The 13,318-nt window shown below is 40.5% G+C and overlaps 1 protein-coding gene across 1 annotated transcript in view; it reads left to right on the forward strand.

Moving 5' to 3' along the window:
• Window positions 1-13,318, forward strand: part of hnrnpa3 (heterogeneous nuclear ribonucleoprotein A3) — a 45,555-nt gene that overhangs the window by 2,179 nt on the left and 30,058 nt on the right. The window contains exon 2 of the mRNA XM_084315229.1: window positions 12,734-12,856. Within this exon, the coding sequence (XP_084171355.1) occupies window positions 12,734-12,856 (123 nt within the window). The remainder of the gene's footprint in view (window positions 1-12,733; window positions 12,857-13,318) is intronic.

The raw sequence follows: 13,318 nt of genomic DNA on the forward strand, positions 1-13,318 counted from the left end.
ATTGTCATTTGGACAAGCAAAGCCATTACTTTAAGTTGCAGGCAAGAAAGACAAGTCTGTCCACTGTCTCTGGTTTTAAAACTGCCCTGTTGCAGGTAAAAAAAAAAAAAACTATTTTTTTATTTTTTTTTATTTCGATATTCGATATAGATTATTAAAATATATCGCGATATTTATCGTTATATCGCCCAGCCCTAATTGTACCCATCTGTTAATAAAGTTCTCATTCATTCATTCATTCAAACATAGACGATATTGAACAAGCCATAATCCACGTATTTTCAATCCGAGAGAGCTGCAGTAGTTAAATCAATGAGAGAGAGAGAGAGAGAGAGAGAGACTCACTTTAGTTGAAACGTCCAGGGCAGGAGAGCTTGATAAACGTGTATAATCCGCCATATAGCTTGTTAGCCAAGTGTTAGCTGAGCTCGCGACGTTAGCACAACACTCAACAAGTACATTCCTTTGTCCATTTCCGCTCGAACAGACTGCAAACTACCTGGCGTTCTATCGCCATGCTCTAAGACAAACTCTAACCTTAACCAACTTTGAAAGTGCCTAAGCTTAACAGTCTAAAGAACTTGCAGTCACGGCACGCTCGTCTAAGACAAACAGCTGCATGCATCTCACAACAACACAACTATCTCCACCGACCAACCTAGGACCAAGCTAGAAGCTAGAATTGGAACATTAGAAATTGGATTCGGCCAATCAGAGATCGTCTCTGTGAAATTCTGCCATGGAAAAAAATACTGGCGTCGGCCAATCAGAGAGCGTCTCCGCGAAATGCGGCTATGGAAATTCTTCACGGAAGTTCACGCTGCTGGCTAGACCGCTTCAAATCGCGCTCGGATTCCAACATAATCATATTTCAACGCACAACGCTGTATGCACTGATTGGCTGTGACGGAGACAGCGATCAAACTGTGACGCGCACTCAGAGCGCTATCGCTTCTAGCCCGGGCGAGAAATACGAAGAAATTAAAAAAAACGTCACTTCCTGTTCAAGAAAACGAGTATTTCTTTTTTAACACTTTGAGTGCCGGGACACGTCTTTTCACGTCTTTGCTGGCCATGCTAAAGTTGCCGGGGGACGCTGTACAGCGTCCTTATATCAATATTTCAAAAATCTGCGATCGGATTCATATTCCCCCTCCGCTGGCCTGAGATCCACCAGCAGGACCCACTGAGCTCTCTGGCGGTTCAGGAGCGCCATCTGGTGGCCGATCGGCGCAATCGCCATACAGGATGTTGAATAGAGGTTGTCATGACGACCGTAGTACTTCCGGGCGCTCGCTATGGTTCATGGGACTCTGGCTCGTCACGCTACACGGCAGGGTTAGAAATTAACATATTTTTTCAAGGGCTTTTTTTGCCCCCCTTAATTGATTTTCGGGGGCTTTTTTTTGTATTTCGGGGGCACTGAATTTTTATGATAAACGGTACGGGTGGGACGGTTCACAAAATGGACGGTTCGGTTCGTATCACGGTTTTGGGGTCACGGTTTTCAGTTCGGTTCGATATACGTAAATTTTTATAAAAATATATGTAACACTCAAATCTAAACATGCTTCTCATTTATTAAAAAAAAATAAAAAGGTTTACAGCCTTAAATAATGTTTGGCACACAAAGACCGAACTGACTGAAAAATATAGGCTACATTTGTAGTATTAACTTAGTGCAAACAAACAATATCAACCATGTTTAAATTCCCTGATTGTCAGTTCTTAATGGAAAGATTCGTGTTCTGCTTGAAATTATTATGTATCAGTCTACATTTATTTAGACTAACATTATTTAAATATTGAGTGCAACTGTGGTGGATTACGTAATTCGGTGAGTTGGAACTATCTATGGGTTGGCGCCGGGTCCCCACGGACATTTTAGTGTCACGCATCTTCCGCTCAGGCAATGTTATTATCAGCTCCGGTAGCTCCGGTAACGTTAGGAGGTGATGGCATGCAGTGGGAAAGCGGCAATAGTCCCGGTTGGAGTTAGTAAAACACAGTTGTATGTTAGCCTTCTTGGATGTTGAATAAACGCCTATCATTGTCTTTAAACACCCCGCCTCTCAGACTCCCATTTCCTCCTCTGCTAGCTAGTAGCTACGGTAACATTTCGTTGACTGTATTACCTCGCGGGCTGATTCTATAGTTAAAACGTGCATTGTGTTGTACAAACTGCTAACGCTATGGCAAGATGTGTGTATGCCTATGTAATGTTAATGGCTATGTTTTTAAAGTCGTAATGAAGATTGATTTAGATTGTGCTTGCCATTTGTACACAAACTGACTAGCACCTGGCTCAGCTGCAGTGCTCCTGCTGCTGCAGCAGCCAGTGCTCAACTCCGCCAAATTAAAAAAATTTATTTGCGCGTCATCTGAACCGTACGATACACAGACGCGCCATTACCGGATAAATATATATATATAATTAGTAAACTGTCGGGGGCATTTTGTGCCCCCCTTAACTGATTTTCGAGGGCATTTTGTCCATTTTCAAGGGCATTATGCCCCAAGCCCCCGTTAATTTCGAACCCTGCTACACGGTGATCGATTGGCAATAACTCGATAAACAACATGATTTGGACGTATATACCATTATACAAGCTGGAGATGGACCGGGTAAAAATATATCCCATAATGATAAAATTTCTACTCGACGATGATCGCCCAACGGCGCGCGGAGACTGGGGTGAGTTTCAGCGTGTAACGTTACCGTCTTAGATACTAACTGCTATTATCAACATTTGACCCACATTAGATGATTGGTATAACGCTGCCCACGGAATTATAAACGCCCCCTCGCCCATCCGGTCAACATCAGCAGGGCTGTACGCTAAGCTTTTTCACTAGGGGCACACTTGCCCCTAAATGAGAAATTTAGGGGCAAAAAATATTTTTTAGGGGCAAATTTTTAAATAACAATTTTACCATTATTTAAAAAATATGTTCCTGCCTCATTACTGTGGTCCTTTTATTTAACATTTAAGTGCGTTTGTTTTCAGGTTTGTATCTTTTATAATGAACCAACCGAGAAAGTGTGTAAATCACTAATAGAACAAAAACAACAAACTGTGTGTGTGTGCACGCGCTTGTGTAGTGCTCCTTGAATGAGATCACCACAACACACACACCATTGCATTAATCAGAAGGACAAGAAACTCTGCATACATTTGTTTCACAATGAAAAGTGCTTTAGAAATCAAATGAATTATTATTGTAAATAACCCCATGAAAGGTTTATTATTTGTATGGGTAATTACCTGCTTCATATTTGTGATGTTACTGGTTTCAGTGTGTGCCTAAACTGATCAATGTATTGGGCCGTTTATAGAGATCTATGCCAATTAATGTTTATGTATATCCGGGACTTTTTTTAGTAAGAATTGAGAGGTATTTGTATATGTGACCTTTATTTTGAAAACCGTGTTGCGACGCAACCTTATTTACATTTGCGCTTTTGACAGTGAAATGTTCAGTCCAACTTAGCTCGAAGGAAAGACTAATCAAAAAGGTTTAATTGACCCGTATGAGGCTCTTACGGTAGGACTTTGATTGTTTATAGAAGTGGAATGTAATACTATGCTAAACGAGAAATAAACAGTGATTTTACCAGCAGTAAAGTTGCAAGCCACTTTCATTTCATATACGGGGACACTGTGACAATTATTAGTATTATCTTATTTGCATATAGAGCTGCCGCGATAACCGCATTACCGCTGTATCGCTGTTGCATCACGCTCACCGCAGAGTTAGGCTGAATACCGCGTCACCGCTGTTTTTTATCATAATAATAAAGTTGGCTTGCGGCTCTGCAGATATACCCTACTCGGTTCCAAGCGACCCTATTGGTCCAGCCTGGCTCTGCGGCTCTGCAGATACCCCCTACTCGACGCGTCACACTTTGTAGCCTCTGAACGAAAACAGAACGCCGCGCCGCCATCTTTACTGCCTCGCTAAGGATGCATTTCATTCAGGATTTGTTTGCGACAGAACCAAGTGCAATAAACTAAAAAGAATGGATTCACTGTGTATTCTGCCTTATTTATTGATGAAACAAAACCGACATCAACCCAATTTACCACCGAGCGGAGAGTTTAGTGTCACAACAAGATCGCTGATGTGTTAAGTTTGTTGTTGTTATTACTACAGTCAGCCGATATACACGAGAGAGGTAACGTTAAACCCGGGTTTGCTTGGTAGAATACACAATGAGAGGTAACGTTAGCGTTGGCAGAATAGACGCAACGAGAGTCTGGTTAATGTTGTTATTGATTGATTGATTGAAACTGTGTTAAACTCTGGCTTGCTGCAAGCCCTCGGACATCTATGCCCACGGAGCTTTCAGTGTACACAAGCGAGCGGCGGCGGCCCCGCCTGCATCCCCATTCCCCACACGGAGACAAACGGAGTAGTAGTACCTGGCTGCAGTGGAAAAGGAACAAAGTACCAGGTGCCTAAAGCGGGTCGAGTCGAGTAGGTACTATGCAGTGGAAAAGCGCCATTAGACTAGAGGCAGGCTATAAGAGTAGACTACCAAAAAAAATAAAAATGCATTCAAACTTTTTTTTTTTTTGTGCGCACTGTGCGGTAATTACCGCGGCGGTAGGAAATATTTCGCAAATTCGTGCGGTAAGGAAAATATCAATACCGCGGCAGCTCTATTTGCATATTGTCTCATTATTAGATAGGTTGATATTTTATAAATTTAAGTAGACAGTATTTCACGTCCTAATAGTGGGCTACTACTACTCACCAAATCGATGGCTGAACCTGAACGTTAGAAGCAGGGCTGTACGCTAAGCTTTTTCACTAGGGGCACACTTGCCCCTAAATTAGAAATTTAGGGGCAAAAAATATGTTTTAGGGGCAAATTTTTAAATAACAATTTTACCATTATAGTGCAAAAAAATATGTTCCTCCTGCCTCATTACTGTGGTCCTTTTATTTAACATTTAAGTGCTTTTGTTGTCAGGTTTGTATCTTTTATAATGAACCAACTAGGGCTGGGCGATATGGCCTAAATATGATATCACGATATTTTCTGACCTTTCGGCGATACACATCACAATGTTTTTCTTTTTTACCCCAAACAATTCATTATGAGGCTTACCAAGACAGTATGAGTTTGCAAGCTAACATTAAAGACAACATAAAATACCCATGCATTTAGCATTTTTATATTATATATTAGATTTAGATTATTGGATTATTAGATTATATATTGCATATATTTAGCAATGAGATATTATATGATTTAGATATGAAATATGATGAATTGAAAATGGGGGACCCTGATGTAAACAAGACAAAAGTCTTTCTCTGGTCTGCATCCCCTTAACAATTGTATGTATTGAGCTGTACTGTACCCATTCTGCAATATGTTAATAAAGTTTTAAACCAATCAATCAATAAATAAATAAATAGCATTTTAGCATTTTTATGAAACTACTGTATATTTGTATGTCTCTAAATGTTTTGATGAATTGAAAATGGAGGACCCTTGTGTAAAAAAGCCGAAAGTCTTTCTCTGGTCTTCATCCTCCTGTACTGTATTGTACCCATTATGCAATCTGTTAATAAAGTTCTCATTCATTCATTCTGACGGAAAACAGAATCATTTTGATTGACAGTAGAGTCTGCCAATTACGTCACAACGCTTGCACCCGCCCTGCTGTTCTTAGCACCATATCGGCAAGCGCATTCGTTTTTGACTTCCTGAATGCCCCGTGTGCTGACATCAACAAAGCTACTTACATTAGCTCCCCGCGGCCCACGAGTAGGAGACCAGTGCTCTGCAGGATGACTAAATGAGGCATAATGATTTTACCTCAACGAATGTTATAATAAAAGCCTTTCCATACATCTGTCTGATTGAAAACTTTATTAACAGACCGCGGAATGGGCATATCTCAGCACAGGCTGAGATATGAACGAGTAACGTGTGGACCAGATTGACGCGACACAAGGTTTACACAACAGCCCCCACCCCTTGTTTTATTGTATTTGTACTAAGGCTGTCAAATATATCGCGTTAACTCCCGATTCTATTAATGCCACTAATTTTTTTAACTCAAGATTAACTAAAATTTTTTTTTTTTTTTTAACTAGACTTCACTCAGGTGTATTATTGATGCTCTCATTGATACTATGTTTGTTTCTGAAGTGTGTGTGTGTGAGATATAGAGAGAGAGGGGGGTGAGAGAGATGAGGAAGGGGCAAAAGAGAAAAAGAGCTGGGAGAGTGTGTGTGTGAGGGAGAGAGGGGGGTGTGTGATTAATCAGCCCTTGTGTGTGTGAATGTAACAAGTTCCTAACGTTTTCTTTCCCCTATTATTTCATGCACACTTTATTCATTGTTTTAAATTATTATTTTCTTAAGTTATTTTGTGCATCACTCTGTTTTGAATTTGATGCAAATTTGCAATGCATGAGGGTCATCCTTTTGTGTTAAATGGCTGCACAAAGCAAGCATTTGTTGACTCGCATGTTGATAAGAGTATTAAAACTTGGAACTTGAAAAAGATATGTTTAAGGTAAAAAAAAATTAAAAAAAAATGCGATTAATTTGCGATTAATCGCGAGTTAACTATGGACAATCATGCGATTAATCGAGTTAAATATTTTAATCGTTTGACAGCACTAATTTGTACCTGTACTACCTGCTGTCAGCTGTTTATCTCTCTCTGTGAGCTTGATTAGCTCACGTTAGCTAGCGTTAGCTCCGCGGCTAACCCTGAACTAAATCAATGACATCATTTCGAGTAGTTTTCACTGCACATAGAAGCAGCCAAACAGCGGGAGAATTTCGGGAGCATATGGCCAAAACCCAGTTAGGAACCATCGATTCCCATCCCTACTACTAACTTTACTTTTCTTCATAGCTAAATCAGACAGTCTATCAGAGTGAGTGCTCAGTTGATTTTCCCCGCTGATCATACCCGAGTGCTCAGCGTCATCACACGCCTTGGATCATTTAGGAGTGAAATGCGAATGCAAGGCTTGAAATCCCTACTCGCAAGCCCGCCCCCAAATATTATTTACCAATCGCAACGGCCAATTAAAGGGGCAATTTGCGATGAGATCATCGCAGCGTACAGCCCTGAGAAGTGTCCGTGTCCGACTCCCCGTCAATCAATCATAACATCATCACGTCAATCATCATCATCTTATCATCTCTCCACATCGGACGTGGTTGTCATAAGATGGACTGATATCCACTCCGTTGTTCTTGCAGAGCAAAATTTGCGTCTTAAATGTATTGAAATGAGGTGCTTCTTTGGCGATGTTGAAAGGAAGAGAGGCCACATTCAGTTTCGTTTTGCTAGGAATTATGGGATTCTGTGTTGGATGTATAGACTACGCAGATAGGGACATGGTCTTTAATCGCACGATAGACTACAAGTACCAAGTATATAACGTGACCCAGATTCACTCCACACGCAAATCTTTTTTTTTCACTCAGGCTATCGGTGATCGCAGTAAGTTCATTCATTGCCGGCAGATTCTTTCATAGCACCACGACACTGTACAGCCTTGGTTGTAGGCTAATGTTTTTTAAAAAATGTATCCAATTTGTATGGATTAATTTAGGAGTGAAATGCGAATGAAGGGTTGAAATCACAACTCGCAACGTTGCTCCCAAATAATATTTCCAACTCGCAACGGCCAAATTAAGGGGCAATTTGCGACGAGATCATCGCAGTGTACAGGCCTGATCAGATGACGTGTAGTAACTTCTAGAAGTACGTCTAGTTGGAATTTTTTATATCGCGCTGATTGCCATCAAACTGTATTTCATCATCAATATAATGCATTTGGGGCTATATATCACGTTCTGGAGAAAGCTGCAGAAAGAGATGAAAACATACTTATACATTAGACCATACTTTACTATGAATATGTGAATGAAAAAGTTTAACGTTGCTACACAATGAACAATACATATAGGCAGGGAGCGAAATTAACTTTTTGACTCACCGGCCAGTGGCGGGTAGATGGGAAGAGTCTACCCGCCAAGCATATTTCTTACCTGCCAATATATATTTTATATATATATATTTTTTAAATAAAATATATATTATATAATCATACTTGTAGTTGTATTATCTGCGAGACATCGCCACCACGCAATAAGTCAAAATGCTTGCTATCTGCAAACAGCTCCACTGTCTGTTTTGGCTGTGTTGCTCTTCTAGAAAAATAATCCTTTCAGGGTTGCCTATTGAAATACTGTACACTTTCCTACTGTACACTTTCCTGATTAATTGAAATGGGGGACCCTGATGTAAACAAGACGAAAGTCTTTCTCTGGTCTGCATCCCCTTAACAATTGTGTGTATTGAGCTGTACTGTATTGTACCCATTCTGCAATCTGTTAATAAAGTTTTCAATCAATCAATCACACCTCCAGTACAGAAACATTGTTTGAGTTTGCGTGTCAGGTAGACCATTGATTGACAGTCGAGACTGCCAATTACATCACATCGCTTGCACTCCGGTGCTGCAGCTGGACCCATTGCCCACCTCTGCTGTTGATAACGCTAGCCAAGTTATTATACACACAGATACACAGTGGGCCAGTGACTTTGGTGTAGGGGTGTAACAATGCATCGATCCTAAGGGGGAAATTCAACTGCATCGATTTGAAAATGTTAGAATAGATTATCGCAATTTTAATGTGTACACGTTATGTTATTGTCATGTCCGTTACAGCCAACACACCGACATACGCTACTGCATCAACGTTATGATTAACAAAGCAAGGCATTCGTTTTGTTGCATTAACGTTATATTACTATTGCTATCGATAAATCTAGGTGTTCTAAAATCTATTGCTATTGGTAAGAGAGACTATAATAAGTTGGTGTCTCGGAAAACGAGAGCCCTGATCGCGGAGTTTCAGGAAGTAAACAAGAAAAATGAGAGCTTCCGATTGGTCATTTGCTTTATTTCCCATGAAACCAGTCACTTCACTTTACTGTGATTGGACCGTTGGCTTGAGTGCAATGTGGGACTTGTAGTTTTTTAACGATCTCGCAGCGGAGGAAAAAAAAGACGAGAGGCTATAAATCTGTATTCGCACAGCGTGCGCGTAATTGATTTTTACCGTTCGCATACAAATATTTTTAGGGGCCTGCTTATGAACTACACGTCTACACGCCACACGGCGGGCAGCCCTCTAAGTGTCATGCGCCAAAGGTAAAAACAGACCGCCCCTGGCGGGCGGCGGGCTTTAGTTTCGGTCCCTGCATATAGGACTTTGAATGGGCCCTAATAATGGCAATGTAGCAATAGAATTTAAAAAGTTATAGCCCTGCAAAGAAGGGGACTTTCTCCATAGACAAATAGCGCTGGCAATCTATGGTATATCATTCATTTAACCCAAGGCAACCAAAGTGTTAATATAATAACGTTATATTGTGCATTGGAAACACAAACATACTTAAAATGAGTAAATATTATTAATTTTAAACATGTTTATATTATTTATAGGGCTTTAAAACAAAAAACTAAACTTATTTTTCTTGTTCTCTCGTATAACCAGGGTAGGAGCTGAGGGGGGGCGGCGCCCGAGCGCCCCTAGTGGTAGAGCCGCCACTGCACACAACGTTAACCTTCTGTCGTGTAGCAGTGAAAGGGTTAACCCCTCTGTATTGTCACAGTGAAAGGGTTAACCGGCTGTCGTGTGGCAGTGAAAGGGTTAACCGTTTTGGTATAGTGCGGCAGTGAAAGGGTTAATGATAACAGTGTTTGAAACTAGCTTCAGCCAGCTCAATACTACTAGGCCTCACTACTGGGCTGGTACAGTAGTAGCTGATGATCAGCTAAAGCAGCTGAAGCATACAGTTTGGACAATGGACAGATGTATAATTAATTATTTATGCATTTATCATGCAAGATGCTCCGAAAAAACTGTTAGAATCGATTCTAATGTATTGTTGGGCATTAGGGCTGCAACTAATGACTAATTTGGTAGTCGACTAATCTGCCGATTATTTTTTCGATTAGTCGACTAATCGAAAACCAATGTCAACAACAACAACAAAACAAACAATGATTTTTTTTTTTTTTTTTTAATTACCTATCTTTGTGAAAGTGGCTTCTCAGCTCTGGTCCAGCTGAAGACAGAGCAGAGGAACAGATTGGACATTGAGCATGACCTCAGAGTTGCTTGTCTACCATCACCCCAGACTTTGAGACTCTTGTCAGGACCAAACAACAACATCATAACATGATGATCCCATAGCAAATTAAAATAATGACTCATGAAACATTTGAATTTGGATCTTTAAGCCACTTTAAATGAAAATGTATTTGAAGAACAATACAGCAATCACTCATAACAAGATAAATAAATTAAATAATACAAATTAAAGTGGAAGTGTACTTTAAATAACTTTTGTTTGCTGTGTGTGTGTATATGTGTGTGTGTCTTACTCTGATCGCTGAGTGAGAGGAGTGTGTGTAATTTGTGTGTGTGTCTTACTCTGATCGCTGTGTGAGTGAGAGGTGTGTACTGTGTAATTTGTGTATGTGTGTGTGTCTTACTCTGATCGCTGTGTGTGAGTGAGAGGAGTGTGAATGTGTGTGTGTCTTACTCTGATCGCTGTGTGTGAGTGAGAGGAGTGTGAATGTGTGTGTGTCTTACTCTGATCGCTGTGTGTGAGTGAGAGGAGTGTGAATGTGTGTGTGTCTTACTCTGATCGCTGTGTGTGAGTGAGAGGAGTGTGAATGTGTGTGTCTTACTCTGATCGCTGTGAGTGAGAGGAGTATGTGTGTGTGTCTTACTCTGATCGCTGTGTGTGAGTGAGAGGAGTGTGTATGTGTGTGTGTCTTACTCTGATTGCTGTGTGTGAGTGAGAGGAGTGTATGTGTGTGTCTTACTCTGATCGCTGTGTGTGAGTGAGAGGAGTGCGTGTGTAATGTATTGTGTGTCTAGTCTGATCATCATCTCCTGCAGGGGAACAATGTTTTCTCTTCTGAATTTTGGATCGCGAATTGAATCGGTAAAAATGAATATTTTGCCGAGATTACTCTATCTGTTCCAGGCCCTCCCTCTAGACCTACCTGACCAAAAATTTCAGGAATGTGATAAACTTATTTCAAGGTACATCTGGCAAGGGCGGAGACCTAGAATTAGATACAAGAGTCTACAACTAGCAAAGAGCAGGGGAGGGGTTGCACTTCCATGTTTGAAGGACTATTATATTGCAGCTCAATTAAGACCAATGACGTGTTGGAGTAATCCAGAATATTTTGCCAGGTGGAAGGAGATTGAGATGGCGGTAACAGCAGAGTATCCAATTCAAGCTGCAATTGGGGATAAGGCTTTGATGAATGATTTAAGGGAGATGGGAAATCCATGGATTAGTTTACCACTTAAGTTGTGGAGTAAGGTAACAGCCCCAAAAAATTTAAAAGAAGCCATAAAAGTTTTGAGATGGTGTGCGTATGACCCAGAGTTCGTACCCAAAAGAATGGACGTACGGTTTAAAGGGTGGGAGACTCTAGGCCTAACAGCATATTGTACCTTTTTACATCAGGGGTCAATGAAGAGCTTTCACCATATTGAGCAACTACTGAAGCAAAGTAAACAAACACTTTCTGAAAATATTTTATTAAAAGTCTTCAGAGGGGCTTATGTCTCGAACTCGAACCAAAAAACCATCTCAAGACTATAAGGGATTACAACAGACGAAAGGTAATTCATTGTATGTAAAACAGAAGTGGGAAAGGGAGGGAAACCTAAATATAACAGAAGAGGAATGGGAGGATTTATGTGAAATACAATGGAAAACATCAAGTTCACCAGTATGGGGAACAATGTTTTCAATGTCCAAAATTTGCTATGGGATCAGCATGTTATGATGATGTCTGGAACCCTGAGAAGCCACTCTCACAAAGATAAGTAGTGCACAAAAAAAAAAAATTAAATAACGTTTTTTTTTTTTTTTTTTTTTTAAATGACTAATCGACGCAACAATTTCTCGTCAACGATTTTTTATAATCGACGTCGTCGATTATGTCGACTAATCGTTGCAGCCCTATTGGGCATACAGCACAATTACAGTACAAAGAAAAGAGGTTTGGCCTCCAACCAGAGTGCAAATTAAACTGGGTATTGTAGTGATTGTAATGGTACATAATTCACCCACGGAACTATTGTTAGGAACATTAGTTCTGCCCGAACATTCTGGAACATTTGTGATGATGTCATAGCCGAACATTCTAGAACATCGAACATTCTGGAACATTTGTGGTGATGTCATAGCCGAACGTTCTAGAACATGGGTGATGTCACCGTATGATGTCATGACCAATAATCTAGAACATTTGTGTATATATGTATTCTGCAATTCTCTCAGTAAGTCAGTCGACTGTAAGCAATGTAGCAGTAGCATGTTGTATTTCTGTGCTTAATAAATGCTATTCGCTCTGCCTCCAGCCACCGTCTCAGACTCATCTCTCGGCACTACAGTATAAAATATATAAATTAGTACTATATGGAGTAATGGTACTAATCACATGTATGTACAGAGTTGTATTAATATGTACATTGTACAGTGATTCAGCTATAAAGACACTATGATAGTAAGTCATACTGGCCAGCAGAGTAACTAGTAAGAGTAGGTATAGATATATTATCTACATATATGTACTAGTAATTGTTAGTTTGCTGCATGATCTGCATCATACTTGTTATTGACTTCTCTTTTTCGTTTCAATAGGGCCGTGATTCAAAGGAACCTGAGCAGCTCCGAAAGCTCTTCATCGGCGGTCTGAGTTTTGAAACGACAGAGGAGAGTCTAAGGGCCCATTTTGAACAATGGGGGTCACTCACAGATTGTGTGGTACGTATTCGTATGGAGTATGACGGTATTATGACTATACAAGTACTACAATAACGTGAGCTGTAGCTATTCCCATCAGTTTAACAGGATAGTTTTGAGACGTGTGTTATTGAATACTTGCTGCCTATAGTGTGTACTGTGTAGTTGATACAATACCATTAGCTTATTCACAGAGTCCTGTGGTCGGGGTTTCTGGCCTGGTTCCGGGCGAACGGAGCATTTCCTATGCTTGAGTCATGTTGGAACAATGCTCGGCATGGGTAACCCTTGTTCCTCAATGTTGTGTAGATTAATAAAAAACCTCTTTGTCTCGTGACCTCATTTTCTGCCTGTCCGATGCTTCCCGCTTCACCGGGCGGCACGCCAGAACTCCGACCAAAGGCCTCTGTGAGGAAGATAACGCCACAGATTCCAGAGCACTTAACCTCTTAACACTTTCAGTGCCGGCCTCCATTTGTTATT

This window comes from Notolepis coatsorum (assembly GCF_963971535.1).
Source record: "Notolepis coatsorum genome assembly, chromosome: 5".
NCBI classification, from domain to species: Eukaryota; Metazoa; Chordata; class Actinopteri; order Aulopiformes; family Paralepididae; genus Notolepis; species Notolepis coatsorum.